This window comes from Diadema antillarum, unplaced genomic scaffold (assembly GCF_040938485.1).
Source record: "Diadema antillarum isolate AM-2024a unplaced genomic scaffold, OU_Dant_1.0 seq00000764_RagTag, whole genome shotgun sequence".
NCBI lineage: Eukaryota > Metazoa > Echinodermata > Echinoidea > Diadematoida > Diadematidae > Diadema > Diadema antillarum.
This window is the reverse complement of record NW_027271654.1, coordinates 401,121-421,291: the sequence shown is the minus strand read 5'-3', so window position 1 is coordinate 421,291 and position 20,171 is coordinate 401,121. Positions and strand designations below refer to the sequence as shown.

Genomic DNA, 20,171 nt, shown 5'->3' with positions numbered 1-20,171 from the left:
GAGCATGGATACATATAATAGATACAGATATGAATAAAGTAATGTCTAAAGTTCCTTGTGTCATGTACCTCTGTATCTACAACACAATACCACTGCAATTAAATAAAGAATAAGTACTACAAATCATTGCACTGTTGCTCATTTCCACATGAAGCAATGTTATAAAGAGCTTTCATTTTTCTGCACCAGGAATGTCACTGTGTGACAGACACAGCACACTAAAAGACTCCATCATTACTATTATTATTATTAATGACAAATCTAGTATCATTAGGTACTCCAAATTTACAGTACCTGTATCCTGGGGAACAACTCAAGATTTTGTCAAAAAGTAATACTGCTTGCAATGTCTGAATTATTTGAACAAAGCAGAGCAACAGAGGCGGATAGAAAGTCCGACAAATTGACATTCAGCCCATGTATGCAATATACTGGCTGTCTGCTAGTTTGTATGTAAAACTCATACTGCTGGCTGCACTAATCTGTTCAGGGCTAATCAAGCACATCATAAGGCTGACTGCGTGTGATAAGAATATTCATTATGAATTCAAGGCACCACAAATAAAAGATAAGAATCTGGTTTCTGTGAGGCAATACAGAGAGACAGAGAATATAACCTACATTTGTGGAATCTTTGCAATCACTTCATCCTCAGTTAAACAGTGGTTTGTTGTAGTAATTCAACTGCATACTTGCCAACCCTAAAATTCAGTAGATGGGAATAGGCTTAAACTATGGCCAAAAAAAAAAAAAAAAAAATATGAATGTTCACCCATCTTCAGTACGTCATTATCAGCAGAGGGTGTTGAAAAAAATAGGAACACAAAGTTGAATGAAGCTTTTTTTTACCTAAAAAAACAGAAAAGTTCCTATCAAATGGATACAGTTGACAGGCATGCAATTGTGATTTATAAGAAAGTTATCCATGTATTCCATAGAAACTTGGAGGCATACCGAAAAAGACACTGCCCTGCCCGGCTAAGTTCTGGATAATGTCAACATTGACGGCACTCTGCTGCATTTCATACAATGCAAAATCTTCTCCACTCAACAAAATCAAGTTGGAAATCATTTCCCTCTTTTCCAATTTTGGCAAGTCCTCTGTCTTCATTTGTTTTCTCTCTGTTAGACTAAGCCAAAAGCCAATAACTGATCCAATCAAGACAAATGATCTAAGCAGCATAGATATTATCAAGCCTTGAGGCTCTACAAAATCCCTACTTCCATTTGAGCCAGCAGCTGGTGACTGGTTTCTTCTTCCTCTCCAGCCAACTAGTCTACAGACCATGAACTTTATAAACAAACATTAACCCTCACAGTGCCACATCCTAATATCTTAAATAAACATACTGAAAATAAAAACATAAAATATTGTATTGCATATTTTTGTGGAAGATATATAATACTTCTAATAGGAACTACAGAAAGTGATGGTTTTCCTTTTTCAAAGTAGCCAAGTATGCTGACAGACCGAATATGATTTGAGAATGCTGATCGACAAAAGAGGAAAAATTAATATAACATTACGAAACTAGAAATGTCGCTACAGCGACTGGTTATACCCCCGCCAAACAACATTTCATAAGCTTTGGTCAAAACAACATTTCATAAGCTTTGGTCAAAAAACTGAGGAAGTAGTTAAATCCGCAAGATCTTTCCTTGATCTTCTGCCATTAATATGCCGTTACCATGGCAACGTACTTTCGGGTACTGTCGAAAAATGCGTCTTGCACATCTACAACCAAAGGCACACATCTGTACCAAGTTTCATGGAAATTGGGCAAAAACTGAGGAAGTAGTTTGCAACACAAAATTTTCCATAATTTTGGCTCATAATATGTGAGCTGTTACCATGGCAACATACTTTTTGTCACTGTCAAGAAATGTGTCATGCTGACCTATATATATCCTAAGACAAACATTCAATATGAATTCCATGAGAATTGGAAGAACACTGATGAAGCAGTTTTGCCATGAAGCATTTTGCCCTATATTTTACCAATAACATGCCGCTACCATGGCAACGCACTTTTTGCCACTGCGGAAATATGTGTCTTGCACATTAACATATTCAGATGAACATCTGTACCTAATTTCATAAAAATTGATCAAAAACTGTGGGAGGAGTTCGCGACGCAAGATTTGTACCCATTTTTGCCCATAATATGCCGTTACCATGGCAACGTACTTTTGAGTACTGTCAAAAAATACGTCTTGCACATCTACAACCCAAGGCACACATCTGTGCCAAGTTTTATGGGAATCGGTTGAAAACTGAGGAAGTAGTTCGCGACGCAAGATTTGCAACGGACCGACCGCCCGACCGCCCGCCCGCCCGCCCGCCCACCCGCCCGACCGACCGCCCGACCGTCCGCTGATTCCTATATACCCCCTTCAAACTTCGTTTGGCGGGGGTATAATAACCAATGGGCTGAGACTATGACCTGGCTCACTGAGCAGGCTGGTATTACAAGAAGTTAACAAATGATGTTATATCAACTTAAACAATTGAAACTACTTAATACCTCCATGTAAAAAAGATTACCTTTCACTGTCTCAAACCAAAGGTATGTAACAGTCTCAATACAAGGCACATCCAATTCTTATCAGATATGAGGGAAACTGAAGCTTTGACTCATACAAATTTGCCATCAAAGGAAAATGGCAATAGCTATATAAGAGAGAGAAGAAAAATGACTGCTTGCAAAGTGTCAAGGAAAACTAATTCCCTGACACTTGTAAATGTCTTGTGGGAGATCTAGTGAGAGACCACAAAATACAGACATAACCAGATGACAGTGTGGTAACTAATACCTACTTGGAACTTTCCCATCCTGTCCAGCCATCTCCAGGAAGTAGAAGGGCTGATTGCGACGAAGACAGAGTTTCATGAAGTTGAGTCGCTTTCTCTGACAGAGGGATGCGAGGGGCTGTGACCCACAAGAATACAACAGGGATGCCGCACCAGCATTGAAGTTCTCGTCAAATTTCCATCTCTCTAAAACGATGGAAGGGTTTGCCTCGCTGTCAAAGCTTGCAGTACCATTGACGCATATTTCAGCCTTGTTAGCATTGTCTGGGAGAGGCTGATTGTCAATGGCTGTATGACATTGATCAGAAAGCAAGTTTTTATTGGTGGTGTTGATGTCACTGTTACAGTAATTATTTTGTAGCCATCTTGTCACAGAAAGGGCCCCAGTGGGGTGGAATGCACTGGTTCCATTCTGTCTAAAGTCAGCATGGTACTCCAGGTGTTCTAATTTCTTTTTAATGACAGCAGCATCGTTACATAACGACTGTTCAAAGTTTGAGAACTGATGTGTATTGGAAAGTGGGCTGGTGTTGTTGGACTGGGCTGCAAATTGATGCTTGCTGCACTCACTCACACTGCTCTCCACACCACAGCCCCTGTCGGAAAGCCGTCGAACCGTCGACTGCTTCGCTTCCAGATGGAAATCGCCAATGCTGTGAAACACCAACTCAGCATCGCTTTCCTCGCCGACAGAAGACCTCTCCAGCCGCTGGCGACCCCTGCTTTCATGCAGGCGCCATGTGCCCATGAGCGGGATGCGCTTGCTGGGGTTGTGCTGCACCACTCCAAAATTTGGGGCAATGACGGAGTGCCCAATCCCGTCCTGAGGAGAGCTGTCCCCACTCGTGGACACCTGGTCAGAATCGGAGTCCAGCATATCTGAACGTCGCTTGAGGACAAAAGCACTCTTACATGCACTTTGGGCCATCACAATGACCTGACTAATTCTCCTTGAATTTGCCGCTACAAATTGAATACAACCATATTTAGACGCACACCATTCACATCATTAGTAAGGATGCACCGGCAATCTTCACAGTTTCTTGATTTTGGCTGCAGAGTGCACTTCATTAACTCATCAGCTGTCACAATACGCTTCTGCAAACTACGACCGCTAAATGGCGCATCCCTCAGGCTATCAGCACGTCGCGGTTGATTTCCAACAAACACTGACACATGTCTCAAATGGCCACATTATTAGCTCCCTCTCGGACAATACTCGCATCTGTGTTTCTCATCCCTGCGTCAGTGCGACGGGGTACAAGCACTCTTGAATCCCCAGATAACCACTTTTATCAGTCAAGGTGGATAAAGAGTCAATTTACAGCAAGATTGCTTTTGTTCCACAAATAGAACACATCACTTCTTTCCAATCCAACTCCCGTCTGTTCAATCAGAAAAGAGGACACTAAATTGAAGGCAGGAGATATTGCCTCATTTTTCTTTCCCTCACTTACTTGACAGTTAGATCTCTGTTTGTAACTGTAATTGTCACTTTACCAATTCCTGCAGAGGTGATGATCAAAGCGGGATAGAAAAACACATGACCTTCTTCTATAATGCTGATGGCATTGTCCATTTTTCCCACGTATAAAGGGCTGCAAATAGATTTCTTTTATTGGTTTTATTATTGCTGTTTACAAACCGCCTCTACATCTCTTCCTAAACCTGCTGTCTCCCCAGTCGTGAAGGGCAATCAATTCTCGAGAAGGCAGTCGTCACACTTTAACACCACATGACTGATGTCACTGGCAATACTCCTCTGCACCATCCATGGGTTTCCTCCAACATCTCGAGAAAGGAGAAAAACATTCAGCGACAGAGCAGTCTCTGCTCGTTCCGAATTTTGTCTGCGCCCTTGAAGGAAATTCATTTCACACATGCCTGCATCCTGGAATTACACTACGCTGCAGTGGCTCCGCTCTGAAGCATCAACTTATTGCCTCCTCGAGTGAAAAATTACATCCAGAAAAGAACATGGATATCTTCATATAAAAGGTATATTGCGATCCAAAGGCACTTCTTTGCATTAAACTGTGTTATTACTTGTATCCTAAATGCATTCCAAGAACAAGACAAACGGTGACAAAAAGTAATTTGGATAGGTTCTCGTAAGCAAAAATATATCAACACTGCATATGCATTGTGCTTTCCTGGAGGTGTTACTGTTCTTATTGATATCTCCTATGTACTACACTCAATTCCTCCTTAGACTGCACATATGCATTATTTCTCAACACTGATGATGCATATGAAATGACAATGATGATGTTTACAGATGGGACAAAAATGGCCTTCTGCTTCGCTTCCTGAAAAGAAAAACTAAAAATTCCATGCTGTTTCTCTCTACAGGTGCATAGCGATTACTGCTGCTCATTCCAGTGTGGTGGTGACTTTTCCTTCCTCTCAATCTGGAGTAATTAGTCCCTCGGACCACAATTGGTACGCTCCTCTGGGCGAGATTCTGTGTGGAAGATTGCAAAATGCAATCACCGGCCACCAGCAGAGAAATATGAAGCTCCTATCATTGTCAGCTCGCTGATGAGAATTTCATCAGAGGGGGGTCTCTCCTGCGTCTCTCCCGCTCGCATCTCGACGTCAGAGAATCACCGAGCTTCGAAATGATGCCTGGTAGGATGCTCTATGCAGCTCAGAGCTCAACTCTCCCTCTCTCCTCCGTGTGTCTATGTGATGAGTTTGGCACTGAGGCCGACCTGCCCGTTTCTGACTGCTAGTGCACACCTTTCTCTGATTTCATCTCCCTCATCGTTGTGACATAATCATCATATATCATCCTCTCGGCGACTCCTATACTTCCCTTCCTTCGGCGTCCTTCTGTCATGCACTCTCAAATGCTGCCGCATCAACGTCCACATTCATTCCTCCGCGACAAAAGCCTCTCAACTCTGCGCAAACGGGGGGTAAAAAAAAAAGTCGAGATGTTGTTTGATCTCTCCCTCGTGACGAGTGCTGGTGCAGCTGAGTGGCTATGATGAGGTAACATGTGGAATTTTGCATGCCGCCCACCTCTCGACGTGGTTGTCGGGCAAAAATACTTGCATAACATTTTAGGTGCCTTCATACGAAAACGGTCAATACAAAACGATCATGGACAGGTGGCCACTCCTCTGGAAGGTGTGCCAGGAAAACATGCAGAGACTTGTTTTACTGAACAGACAACAGCACAAACAAGACAAATACAAACAAACTTCTTACAAGTTACTTCACTCATTGTCTGTTCATGGCAGATATTTGACACAGCGAGTGACTGAGACACACAAAACTGCTATGTACTTGGGAGGCCATAACTCACTATCACATGGAAAGGTGTGATAATATTCATTTCACTAGATTGCCACAAAACCTGCATAAAATTGACCATCCCAAAAAAATAAAAGACAAAAAAAAAAAAACCTCAGATTCTCATTACTCGGAAATTCAGAAGGAAAATAAGAACATGCGAATATGTTTGCTTGCTTAACTTTCCAGTAGTTGATGTCTTAATTCCGCGGAATTAAAAAAACATGCAAGACTAATCTTACCCAGCCGACCGATAAAAATTACTAACACGAAAATATCCACTTTTACAGTACACAAGATGTACACTTGCTCTCTTTGTACATCCCTGCTCTTTCAGTCTAAACTCTAAAGCTATGAGTTATTCTTTTTTCCTGGTAAGGTTTGTAAGTCTATTTTATGAATCAACTCATTAAACAATGACACAAAGTAAAAGAAGACAAGATATATTTACCCCATATTGGCATATCTGTCTTTATATGTCTCTGAATAAAAGAGAAAGTGTAAAAACCAGTCCACCTCTGTACTCGCAGTGAAAAAAGACTAAGTGTTGCTTGTGACAGAGAACTATCACTCAGATAACACGCCATGCTAATCACTTCCAATGTGGCCACAGTTGTGGGTGGAGCTGGGATATTTCACCCCTCAATCCACTAATATCTGGGACAATCATAGATTTATACTCACGAGGGCACACAATCATAGCTGCCATCAGAAGCAAGTTCCCCAATGAAAAAAACAACAATGAAAGCTGACTCACATTAACAACGATAAAGATTAGGGTGGAAACGTTAAGATTTATTGAGATCTAGTCAGTGACACTGACTGTCACCAGGGACGGAAAAGATTCAACACTGACCAGAAAAGTTATTTCAGAGATTATCCCTCACAAGAGCTGGAGTGAATCATGCAGTGTTCTTGGTTTATACTCCCATGATAGAGGGGAACAAAAATACGAAGTGGCTGGCGGCGGAGGCTGGTCTCCCACACCAAAAGGGCTGTCGTCGCCGTCGTCGCATTAATCTTGGCAAGGCTATTTTGGGAAAACTTGAGGACAGACGATTCCATGAAAAGAGGCCACTAAATTGCTGCAATGATCGTCACTGTTTAGATCGGATTGACTTTATTTTTGACGATTGCAGAGCTAATCTTGGTGTCATTCAGCAAATCAACTCAAAGGCAAACAAATGTAATCTGCCTTGTTATGACAGTAAAGGCCTCATCAGAAATGTTGTCATTGTCGAAAGCAGAATTCTAAAGAGAGAGAGAGCTTGAGCTTGGAAGTGGAATATGACTCTGCAAAATCGCCTCATTAATTTCTAGCTGATCACAAATTGACACATTTATCTTTATCACATACATATTCATACAGCACCATAGAAAACACTTTTGTTGTTGTTGCCCCCATTTGTTTGATTGCTGCATATTGTGCCACTACAAATGATTCTCAGTATAGTCACTCCACTCCAGTACAACCTTGCCCATGTTAAGCTGCATCTTTTCATCACCTTCTCAACCCATTGAAGACTAGTCCCGAGCACTGTATACTCAGGCAAGTGTCTATGGGAAATGCGTGTAGCAGCAAAATCAGCCTGTCCTCAATGGGTTAAGGAGTGTACTGTAAAACGAGAAATGTTCGCGTGCATTTTAATTTCGCGAATTTCGCGAGCGCCAAGATTCGCGAAATTAAAATGCACGCGAAGTGTCTTATCTACACTATATGCATTGAACGCAAGAGGCAATTCGCGAAAATTTCTTGCCACGAAAAAGGCCGTCGGCTCCAATTCGCGAAAATTTTGTGCCGCGAATATATCATGTTTTACAGTATACACATCAACAGAAGAGATTGACTTCAGATCCCAACAGTTATACTGCTCAGAAATTTGATTCATAAAGGCTTACATTTCATACCTGTATAATGTATGTGTAAATGGGTCAAACTCATGTCTATGAGAAGTCTAGCCAAGTCGACATCTAATGCTGATGGTACACTGTGAGAATGACTCCTTAACAGTACAGACAAGACTTCATGATCACATATAAGCTTTGTGGTCTTTAAAACCTCTCACTTGTCCTTTTCATTTATAGTGTCAACATCCATTTTTTTTTTGTCCTGTCAGCAGTTAATCATGTTAAGTACTTTACCACTTTTCCAGCTCTTTTTTTTGGTTGTTGTTGTTGAAGATTAAACTGAATAAGAAATGGGGATATAGGGGGTTGTGTCTCAATGAACCAAGGGGCTTCGGCTTGCTATCAAGATATTGCTCGCCGGGTTATTAAAAATCACCCTAAAAATTGACCTACTGAGGAGGTCGTGGCAAAAAGCTTTTTAGATGGAAATGAGGCGTCTATTGTGGTTTCAAATTCCAGTCAGTACCCGCAGAAGACGGGAACTGCACCACAAGGGAGCTTTCCGCTCTCTGGGCCCAGTGAAATGGCTTGTATTCTAGAATCTCAAGTCACGCCATCATATTTCAAGACAACAAGTTTCTCTCACTATTTTTTTTTTTTTTTTTTTGGGGGGGGGGGGCAAAAATGAAGAAGCATCACTGCAAAATGAGCATGAATTCCTACACCAACTGGGAGTTCCCCTAGGTCTAGTATTTCACTTAATGAATATCGTAACCATGCTTAGTCATATTCTTTTTTTTTTCTTCTTCTTCTTCTTCTTCCTAGGGTAAATTCAGTTATAGACCAGGGTGGACATGCACGAGTATACACAAACGCATACTGGCTATCTTTTCATTTTACTGTTGTATATGTTACACTATTCACTTGCTTTGACCGAATTACTCGTTTTATTTGATTACTCCTCAAATTTGAAAGAACTGGTCAGATTCTCCTTACGTGTCCTCCATCCAATCCCATTTCTTGCTTGTTTTCTTCACCATTCTTCATCCCATCCATCCATCCATCCATCTCTCTCTCTATCTCTTTCATCATCGGTGAATTACACCATGAGTGAAGAGCGAGAAATGAATGAAGGGATGAGCTACAAGATACCCCATAGGGGAAGAATTTAGATTCCAACGCCCAAGTTTAGCGGCTTCTTCTTTTTTTCTTTCTTTTTTTTTAGGCAAGAGGCAAACGAAAGGCATATCAGCATACTGGATAAGAGGCAAGTGGAATCATGCCTTCACTACGACACACTTAACTGAATCAGGCAGGCACCTGTAATAGCAGCACTGATTTCTTATTCAATTTATGTGCCCCTGGGTTGAACAGTGTGTGAAAGCCAAGCTCAGTTACACCATATAGGATTTCTTCTCCTGTATATCTACCAAGAATTCATAGGTTTTTTTTTCCTAATCCGGTGGCGAGTGATCAAATACATCCAAAATAGATACAGGAGAGACAGCAAGAGCGCATCATTGACTTTGTACACATGAAACTTCACCCATTCTTTTCTCAGGTAGTGGGCAAGCCATGATGCAAATTCCAAAGATCCATTGCAGTGAACTGGCAGTTTTTCAAGGCATAAAACTGATTCTTTTCTTTGTATGCTCATCCAGATTTGTTCTTGTTGCAAAATGCATAATACATCTGATATGTCAAAACAACTACACTGTCTGGGAGTAAACACAGCACACAAACTTGCAGTCACATTCTCTTCCTTTTTTCCACACTAATCTCTCATCTGTCATTTCATCTTAGTGATAAACTATCCACAATATCTAACTAGATGATTTCCGAAAATGCTCTGGGAAATTCCTAACAGAGATTTCCTAACAGGAAATGGACAGTCTAAGCACTAAACATTTGGGATTTCTTACAGTCAATTCTGCCTTCTCCATAATTTTTTTTTCTTCCACTTCACCACTTCCAAACTTTCTCGCCCTCTCTCTTCCAACTCCTGTATCTGTACATTTTATTTTTACCCTCTCTCCCTCTCATACACTTTCCCTCTGCCCACATGCTCCATCACTGATTACTGCTTGTTTCCTACAATTTGTCTCGCATTCACTCTATTTGTAACACTCCCTGTTTACAAGGTGGTGAAGTGCCTTTCTCACTGGACGATTGATCCTTTGCATTTTCTCTCTTTCCTCTTTCTACCATCCATACACCACTTTCCTCTGATATTTGTGTCCATTCATCACCCTCTTTTTTTTTCTTTTTTTTTCTTTTTTTTTGGGGGGGGTCCTCCCTCCTATTTCCTTTCTTGTATCAATCTATACTGTCAATACAATATCCCTACATTATATCGTCCTACAAAATTATCTGGTATTATGGCATCATCTTAGTCCTTTTGCTATCCTGGAGTTTATGGCCATTTGGGGGATTATAAATTACATGGATTAACAGTATGTCGGAAGTTCTATGATTATCATATTCTTCCTGGACAACTTACAGAGAAGAAAAGGATACTCCCCAGTCCCCTAGACAAAATGCAGCCTCTTTTCATTTTCTTTTTGAAGAAGAATTGTGGCAGCTAATGGAGGAGAATATGTCAACTGGGAGTCTAGAATACAGACTATCATCTTCCCCCCCCCCCCCCATTCCCCATACCCAAAGTATGATCCATGCCCAATTACTGCAAAGCAAAATTCTTAACAAGCTTTCATCTTGAACCATTAGGATATTGCTTCAAATGCCAAGTGGGGATAAGCTCGGTCAGAGGAGAGAGAGAACAAAAACACTTTCAATATTCTCTTTTTAATCCCTCTTAATTCAATCTTCATAATCACTCTCTCTCCATCTCTGCTCAGAGTTCGCTTGCCCCTCCATATCGCAGTTCCTCCGAGAGTTGTGGTGGGGTGATCATGAACAGAATCAATCACAATCTACTTATCCCTTGGCTGACAACTGCAACCCTTTGAGATTCTACTGTAGGAAAAATAGTGAGTGTACAATCAATACACAAGCAATCCTTTCCTCGGGGGAAAACAAAAGAGTAGTTAGATGTTTTCAGTCTCCAATTCTGGGTGGGAGGCAAGAAATGACCTCTACCTTCCAATTTGTAAACAGTTTGACTCATTCCTAATTACTGTATACACCGAATATTTTCTGAGGTTTTTATTTTCGCGAATTTCGCGAGTTGGGCGCTTTTCGTGAATTTAAAGACACGCAAAAATATCAACTCTGATCCTCACGTGAAACTAATATGCATGCATACATTCTCCCTTTAGTCCTGTAGTCTATAATCACAAATCTAACCACTCTCGAAATTGTGGGGAAGTCCTGATTTGCAAAAAAAAAAAAAAAAACTAGAAATGTCGCTATGGCGACTGGTATGCCTCCGCCATAATGCATGATTCTCCTAATAGGTCTATAGTACATGTGGACAATGTGTGATTACATTTTCACAAAATTGGCAAAATATTAAAATTACATGTTTGTCACAAATGTATCGAATGTTTACCTTCCTTGACCTATGTTTAATTGGATGAATAGGAGAGCATGTACTTTAACTTCGACTTTGACCCTTTCATAAGTTCACGCACTTTAGTAATTTTCAAGGTATGGCGCAAGAAAAGGTGCAATTTCTGTATTGAACAGTAAATTGTTATCATTTTCATCTGGTCTTTGATTCATAAGAGAATCACTGTCAGGCAGAACATACATAAATATGTACTAAGTTTAAAGATTACTTGAGCCGCTTCCGAGATATGGAGAAAGTAGTAAGTTCAGCACTTTCACTTGATCTTTGACCTTTTGACCTTTGACCTTCTTGGCAAAAAGAAAAATCCCAGAGAATCTCTAGTGGGTAATATACATGCATACATTAAGTAAAAAAAAAAATAATCCTGCTGGCATTGCATAAATATAAGGAAAATAGTAAAATTTCGAAGTATTGCCCTTGACCTTTGACCCCTGACCTTTGACCCCACGAACCCCCAATTCCCTAGCTAACTACTGCCAGTCAGTACATGCATGTATACTTTGTTCCATAAAGATACTTTGAACAATTTCCAAGATACAGAGAAAAAAGTGAAATTTTAACATTTTACTTGACCTTTTGACCTTTGACCTTTTGACCTCATGACCCCAAACTTTCACCAAAGAATCTTAATTGGGTAATACATGTATACACTAAGTTTCAAGAAAATATCTTCAGGCAATGCATAGATATGGGGGAAATAGTGCAATTTTAAGCATTTGACCTTGACCTTTTGACCTTTAACCTTGAGCATGTGCACCCAAAAGTTGATAGGCACAACTTCACCCCCTAGTACACATACATGCCAAGTTTCATTAGGATACCTCAAAAGGTTTTGATAGTTACCCTGTCCACAAAATTCATTACGGACGGACGGAAGGACGGACGGACGGAAGGACGGACGGACGGACAACCCGAAAACATAATGCCTCCGGCACCACTTCGTGGCGGAGGCATAAAAAAGACTTGCTAAATATATGGCGTATAGGGTAGATGATAAGCTATTAGCATATTACCCATAGCTTAACTTTTTTTTTTTTGCTTGTCAGTCATTTAAAATGTGGAAAATGCACACACCGATTCACTGATGGAAGGGTATTGAATCTTGACTGGGAATATCATCTCAAACATTCAACCTGTTCAGGACAGGAGAAGTTGTTGTAAATGGACATTTGTATAAAAAACAAAATTCAAAAATATTCAAAGGGCTTCATGTCTTCAAAGAAGAATAACTTAATTACTTTGCAATAACATATTCACAAAAGATGGCAAAATATTAAGAATTCTGGTGTACTGCAATCCATTTTAAAGGTGAATGACACGTAAATATCATTATGGGATAAGCTCAAGACTTCAGGCATGAGAAGAAAGATTATTACATTAGCATCCAACTACAAATGCCCGAGGACATGTCAAAAGCAGCCTCACACTGTTATGAATATGTGGGACTGAAACGACATCTCAAATTTGCTCCTCCCAAGACAGGCAAAAAAACAACAACCCCAGAACATGAATTTTAATGCCTTATAAATGTAATGTCATACTACGAAGCAGAATTCATTATATTCAGCTCCTACTAGCCATACATTTCCTCGAAATCAAAGCATACATTGGAGATAAAAGGGCACTTCAAGCCCCTCAGGAGGCAGAGGAACCCTGCGCTTGTATTCTGTGTGCGCCAGCCACATACATACATACATCCATCAACTGGTGTAGAATTTCACGCACGCAGCAGAACACTGGTGGCATGTATTAATCTCACAGCTCATATTCTCTGCCACTGGCATTGAATCACATTTTCTGTATCCCACAAAAGTGAGCCAAGTACACTCACTTTCTTTTTTTTTCAAAGCAGTATAAACAGTTATCATATGTTTTGTCTTCTTGATTTTTGTTATTGCTGTTACTGTATGATTGAAAAGAGCATTTGAGCAAAGAAAGAAGTAAAATATATACCAATTGCCTAATCAGATTTTCTAGATTTTTTTCGAAAAATAATCTTAGGAACTCACATTTGTTGATAACTCTAAAGTTGATTCCCTCATTTTCATTTTGTTTTCATTATTTTACTGCAATCCTGTACTTGTTTTGCAACATAGTGGAAGAACCATGGATGAGAAAAAACTTACTCTGCCACCTACGCAATCTCATCACTCGGAGCCTTATAATCAATAGCCCAATTACGATTACACCGCGAACCCCTCCGGCCAGTAAACACATCTTGGTGCCCTTCTTCCACACAGCTTTCCATGTCAGTATACTTGGCTTTAGCATCCATGCCAGCTTTCTATCATGATCCTAGCAGAACTAGCATCGTACACACAAACACACACAGAGCAGTGAGCATCAGGGGGGGCATTTCATGAAGCGTTTTGTCTGACAAATTTGCTCTCAGCCAATCAGATGCAAGGATTTCAGTAGCTTAAAACACTATGCCAGAACAAATTATCAGGCAAAAGGCTTCATGAAATGCCCCTCCCCCAGAACTCTTAATATTGTACTATTTTGTGTGTGTGTTTGTGTTTGTGTGTGTGTGTGTGTGTGTGTGTGTGTGTGTGTGTGTGTGTGTATAACAGGAACATTACTGAAATCTACTTCAAGATGACCAATGAAATATCTGGAAATTTGTTACATCATCACTCTTCCATTCACCACTGGTGTCGGTATTGGTAATAGTAATGTGTTGTCAGAATGGAAGACTGTGAAACATCGCGCGTAAAATATTATGGGGTAAAATGACAAGTGTCTAGACGGCAGACTCTTGGCTTGGGGCAACAGACTGTTAGGTGGAAATTATCACAACTCTCCCATCTTCATTTCAGCCTTGATGCATGAATCTTTCATTCGGAAGGAAGTAAAATGCATCATGTAAGGCATGGAAACATCAATGAAAGGACAGCCAAACACCATTCTAACAGTGACAAAGATGAAACGAGGCAAAAAGCAGGTGCAGATAACATTGTATATCGCATTAGCTGTGTGTATGTGCGTGTGTGGTTTATCATGATCAGAAAATTCAACACTATAGCTTACGTGTTTTAGACATATGATGTATAATGTACACCTTGGGCTGATAGCACACACACACTTTTGTTCTCTGACATGAATGCGCATTCGATGAATAAATAATGATCTGGACAGCTGTAATTAGTGCAAAGGAACTAAATCTACACTTACATCGGAAGAATGTGTTCATCACACGGCAACACTATCACCATCTGCCTCCCTTTAGTTTATGTAATATGCATCAGAATCCCTAAACTAGCCTTCCTTCTTTTTTTTTAGTGGGGAGGAGGGAAGAATACATATAACAGATCAGGGAGGTGTGACTTTTTCCGATCTCCCAGAACACACAGTAATTGGTACATTTATAACTGACTCCATACTATGACTCCAATCAGTATTTGTGGCTTTCTGGTAATTTAAAAATCTTAGAAATCACTTTTTCACTTTGAGGCAGCTACGGTATGCTTTCAGCATCAACAGAAAAACAAAGAGAATTCAAGGAAATTTTTCCAAGTCTTGTCTTCAATCTATGGAATGTACTGAATTTGCAATTTGACACCGGCTATTCATTTGCAAACTGGCCTCAAGCAGATGAAAAGTGTCATAGATACTAAGATGGCTAGCCAGCAGGAAATGGCCATGGCGCAACATGGTGAAAAGAAAGAGGCCCAACGGGCTTGTATGTTTAAATAATGCATTACCCCAACAGTCCCAAGATGCATATGATACCTTAACGCCACAAACTCATCATGAACAAGGTACCACGGACCGAGGCATTCCAATTACCAACAAATGCTACACGGGACAAGCAATTGCAGGTGAGGATCAATACCAAGCGTAATGTAAACACAGTTCTGTTGGACAGTGAGGTATATGGGTTACACAGTGACACAGCCAACAGAAGTACTGCATTGATTGGGTGTGTAATGGCCATAGAATCCAGTAGACAACCATACAGCGACCTTCATTGGTAGCTAAACCAGGGTTGCACACTAAGCTATTTTTTTGTACTGGTCTTACCTGTCTGTTGGACCAGCAGGTACCCAGTTTTTCCATTTTTTACTGATCTAATCTTGAAAAAGTTACGGTCTGACAGTGATTTTTACTGGTCAGGGACCGTCCTACCACTGCCAGTGTGCAACATTGGCTACATCATCAGCATTGATGATAAAATGTCATTGTAAAAAGAAGGAAATAAAGTTTGGTGACTGTATAAAAAAAGCAGTATTTTTCTTCACATAATTGTTTACATTTGCATAAATGCTTAAAAACCTTCAAAAATCCTTCACAAAACAAAAGACATTTCTATTGTCCCATCTAGCATGCTCACTTGTTTGAGGAAATCTAAATCTTAGTATCATCCTCCAATAAACTATGAACAGCTTGTCAGATATAACACTCTGGCAGCCTTGTTTCACATCAAGATAAGATAACCTTATGCCTCTAAGGAAAGAGCAAATTATTCTGTCTTGCCAATTTCATTCCTTATTTTATCACACAAAGTTTCCTGGATAAAGTAAAGAAAGCTCGAGACAGATCTATCGCTGGCTGAAAAAGCATTAGCTCATTTAACTACATCATTGGTATACTATAGCCTTTTTTATGCTGCTTCTGTAATCAAAGTATTGTGGACAAGTCGAAAACTGAGAGAACTGCATTTCATAGCTATTAAACTTAGATGTATTTGAGGGCAAATGAGTTTACTTTTACAGTCAGGCCATTGAATTACTGATCAATGCTGACATTCTTGGTTATACGAAGGAGTCCAAATTATAGATCTGTTTAGTTTGGGTGCTGTTAGACACTGGTCATGGAACCCGAAATAGAAAGTAACATTACTTGCTGAAAGGAATTCTTGGCTACTGTGTTTGCATGACATCGATAGTAATACATTACTCATGATAAAAATATGACAGGTAGATTGAGATCACCACTTTTCTCAGATTAAAAATTGCCTTCTACAGGATGCTGTGAGTAAGCACCAACAGTCAAAATGATTTCGATGAGAAACCTCAGAAGTCACTTACCTTTTCCACACAGGTATCACAAGGCACAATGAAGGAATTGTCCATTAACTTTCCTTTCCAACAAATTCTCATGTCATTCCACATTGACACAGATAATAATTGTGGTCTTGCAATGCAAGCAACAGCAAACAATATGAATGTGAAGAAACAAGCATTCACAGTGAACACACACAAGACATGGTACACATTAACACATGAAGGCACCTATCAATTTCCAAATCGAATGTTACCTCTGCCATGCTCTGGTCCTTTTAATATACAGAAGGAAAAAAAAACACAGTTTGGAGCTGTTGCACCAGCACTGACAGGCACGGGCAAAGAGCGAGACGAGAAAAACCTGGGAGATTCTGGAGCACCATTAGAGACTCTGATCTACTGAGGACAGAAAGTCATCAAGCCAGCGGGGTGAAATATTAATGAAACGCTGGCTGTCGAGAATTAACCCCACATTGTCTTTAGGAAGAAGCTGGATGTTGCTGTCGACGGCAACCGTCTCCACTGAATCCTCCTGCATTTTTCATTCACGCGCTGGAGTGGTATGTCTACTGAAGCATATCCTGGTATCCTGGAAGTTGTGTATACGCTTTCGAGGGGGACGGAGGTCTAGCTGCCTCAATTAGGTATTCATTTATTCGCGACGTCAGGGATGAGGGGGGATCAATACACGGAGCAACCCTCTGCAACCATAGCCAGACCCCGAGGGGTGGAGCCTTCATGAATGATTCATAGTGACGCAATAAAACCTCATGCATATTCATGACGAGTGTTCACACTGCCCTCAATGCAGGCATTATGTTGCTGATGGTCTGGAGGTACATACACCGTGGGGGAGGTGTGGATAAAATCATGTATTTATCTGTGAATTTGTGTATGTGTGCATAGTGTGTCTGCGTGTTTGTGTGTGCATTACTAGAGTCATCTCACACACACACACACACACACACACACAAGCACACACTAGATTATCATCATGGCTGCCACATTACCTGCTCAATGAATTCAATGCATAGTAACAGTTCTACAGTACTTTCTACCAGAGAGCACAAAGCTCACATCTGTCTCTATTGCATGCATGTCTAGCTATATGCATATCTAAACGGCATTTATCATTAATAAAAATGCCACTTATGCTCAGCATTTTGATTCAAGATTTATACTTATCCATTTATCTTCCAATATGACCCCCTTGCTGCAATGCGCAGTGAGTTTGGCTCACACATACAATGGAGCCAGAGGCAAAATAAAACCACTCTCATCTCCCCCCCCCCCCATACCAAACCCCTTCCCATGGTATTCTGCCCAGGACAGCATCGCGTAGCGTCGGCACCCATTTGACAATGATTGGTGGTGAGTGGCGATAACCCAGCCCCACTCTCTCCCGAGTAACCCTATCCTCTCCCCACCATGAGTCATCCTAAAAACACAATACATCCCCCCCCCCTGAAAAAAAAATAGAAGAGAGAGAGTAGTATGCTTGATATCCGAATACTCACATTTATCTTCTCTCTCCCTCATCACCACCACCCTTCAGTCTCGACCAGAAAATGATTAATCTCTTCTTTATATTTCAATAAATCTTACTTGGCCGAAGCCATTCCTTGTGTGCATGTATTGCAATGTTATCATCTTTTAACAGCTAGCTTCTGGCTTTTTAAAAGAAGCCCTCTGGTGGCGCTCTCTTGGCACCTGAACCCAAGTGCGTCACTTTGCACGGCCACGAGGATGCATGGAAAATTAATGCTGGTGATATCTGCGTCAGGGGAAATTATGCTACATACCCTGAATAAACAGCACCGTCTCTGCTCCCCCCAAAACTCCCCTACAGGGGCCCTGTGCATTGTATTCGGTGAGCATGCACTGCTCTGCACACTAAACCAGCAGAAGCCAAGAGGTAGACAAATACAGAATGCTTATTCGAATCCGGACAGGCGAGAGTCTCGTCCAATTTGTACATACTTCACCATGCACATAATTTCATGATTTCGTCTGTGTTTACACTACTCATCCCGCGGTACGCCCAAGAAAGCTTATTTGCCAAGGTGCCTGTGTGACACGAGTGGCAATTTGCTGAATTAAAATGTGCAAAACATTTCTGATTTCTACTGAAGACGGGAGATGCCATCCCTTTGGTAACCGCCCTCCAATAATCATTCTGGTATGAAATGTGACTCATCTAATATTTCCACTAGGCTGAAGTGAAAATCATCACAAAGTGGAATGGCCTCCCTTTGTAATTAGTTTGTGAAAGCTGTCCAAAATATATCAGCATACAACTGACATGTTTAGAATTCAGGTATAAGTCATCTACCCACAAGTCACATGATAAGCCATCTTACTTTGGAATCATTAAGAAGAACCACATTTCAAGTCACTTTAATCAGATCTACATTGTATCCAAACCTACAATGGCCATCAAGGAAGCTGAAATTCAATTTCTTCTCAATCATTCGACGAGCTGAGTTTTCATTTATATCAAACAGCGGTATAATCGGGGCAACACCCAAACTCAATGTGGGTCTCTCACATTATTGCCATTAGGAGGATAAATATGCCATAGTTCTTGATTCAATCAATTGAGTCCACTGAAATCCTTTTCTGAAACAAATCAAAACAAATCAGTGGAGTGGTATTTCTGATAACTCCGCACTTTTAAGTTATTACATGCATTAAAGCCACATCATCTTTGAAAAAGTAAATCACTAGCGATTTGCTCTGAAATTGAGACAAAAAAAAAAAAGACTCTTAAGGAGACACAATCAGGAAAACCTCAAGTAGCTGAGCATTGTTCAAGCCACTGCGAAAGTTTTTCCATTGATTTCATTACCATTATGCCCTCCACAAAACGTACTTGGTATAATCCAATTAGCCACCAATCAATGTCTCTACCCTACAGCGACTGGAATGGCTAGGGACCAAACTAATATGTGCTCATTAATAATGATGGTGAAAGGGCATGCTACAATGGGGAGGGGGGGGGGGGTAGTATTGATATTGTGCTAGATTGACCAACTATGCATTCTTCCATAGAGATTTGTAGCTCACTGACCGAAACATGTGTACCAGAGTGGAATGGCCAGGGGAAATCTTGGTTAGATTCGAACACATTTTCTGTCAGGCTGCCTATAAACATTTTCTTGTATATAAAGTCAAAAGTTGGAAGGCTTAATTTCTTTCTCGATGAATTGATATGTGAAAGGAATCCTATAAAAATGATACCTTGCTTATGAAAGCAACTTTGTGAAAAATGATTTCTTAGATAAAGGCAGTATCATATGGCATAATAATGACATACAATAAGAAACAACTTGAGATTCCACCAAAACTTGGTCAAATTAAAAATAAGACTATGCACAATGTGGAAAGTACCTAGAAGACAGTGATTATGACAGAAGTAATCTGTATGCAAAAGGTCATTACATTGTATATCAAACATCCTACCAAATGTAGTCACAAATTATCATTATTTTTGCAAAATATCTACCCTTTAACTGGACTTCTCACTTGGCTAGTCTTTCCACACAGCAAAAATTTGCTGGATGTAAATTCACGATTAAGGCAGTTGACGAAAGAATCCTCTCCTGATTTCATACCAGCCACTAAAAGAAACTTGACAAGTTACAGATACAGGGAAATACTGCCACAAATTACA

General features: G+C 40.4%; 2 protein-coding genes across 2 annotated transcripts in view; both read right to left on the bottom strand.

The window, feature by feature from the left end:
* Nucleotides 1-20,171, bottom strand: part of LOC139738669 (disks large homolog 5-like) — a 104,445-nt gene that overhangs the window by 28,719 nt on the left and 55,555 nt on the right.
* On the bottom strand, nt 2,808-4,256 carry LOC139738682 (uncharacterized). The gene has a single exon (XM_071649313.1). The coding sequence runs from the start codon at nt 3,738-3,740 to the stop codon at nt 2,808-2,810; it is 933 nt and encodes a 310-aa protein (XP_071505414.1). The 5' UTR covers nt 3,741-4,256.

What these genes read in the sequence shown, in the direction of transcription:
- LOC139738682 (XM_071649313.1), bottom strand. Translation starts at nt 3,740, where the DNA reads ATGGCCCAAAGTGCATGTAAGAGTGCTTTTGTCCTCAAGCGACGTTCA.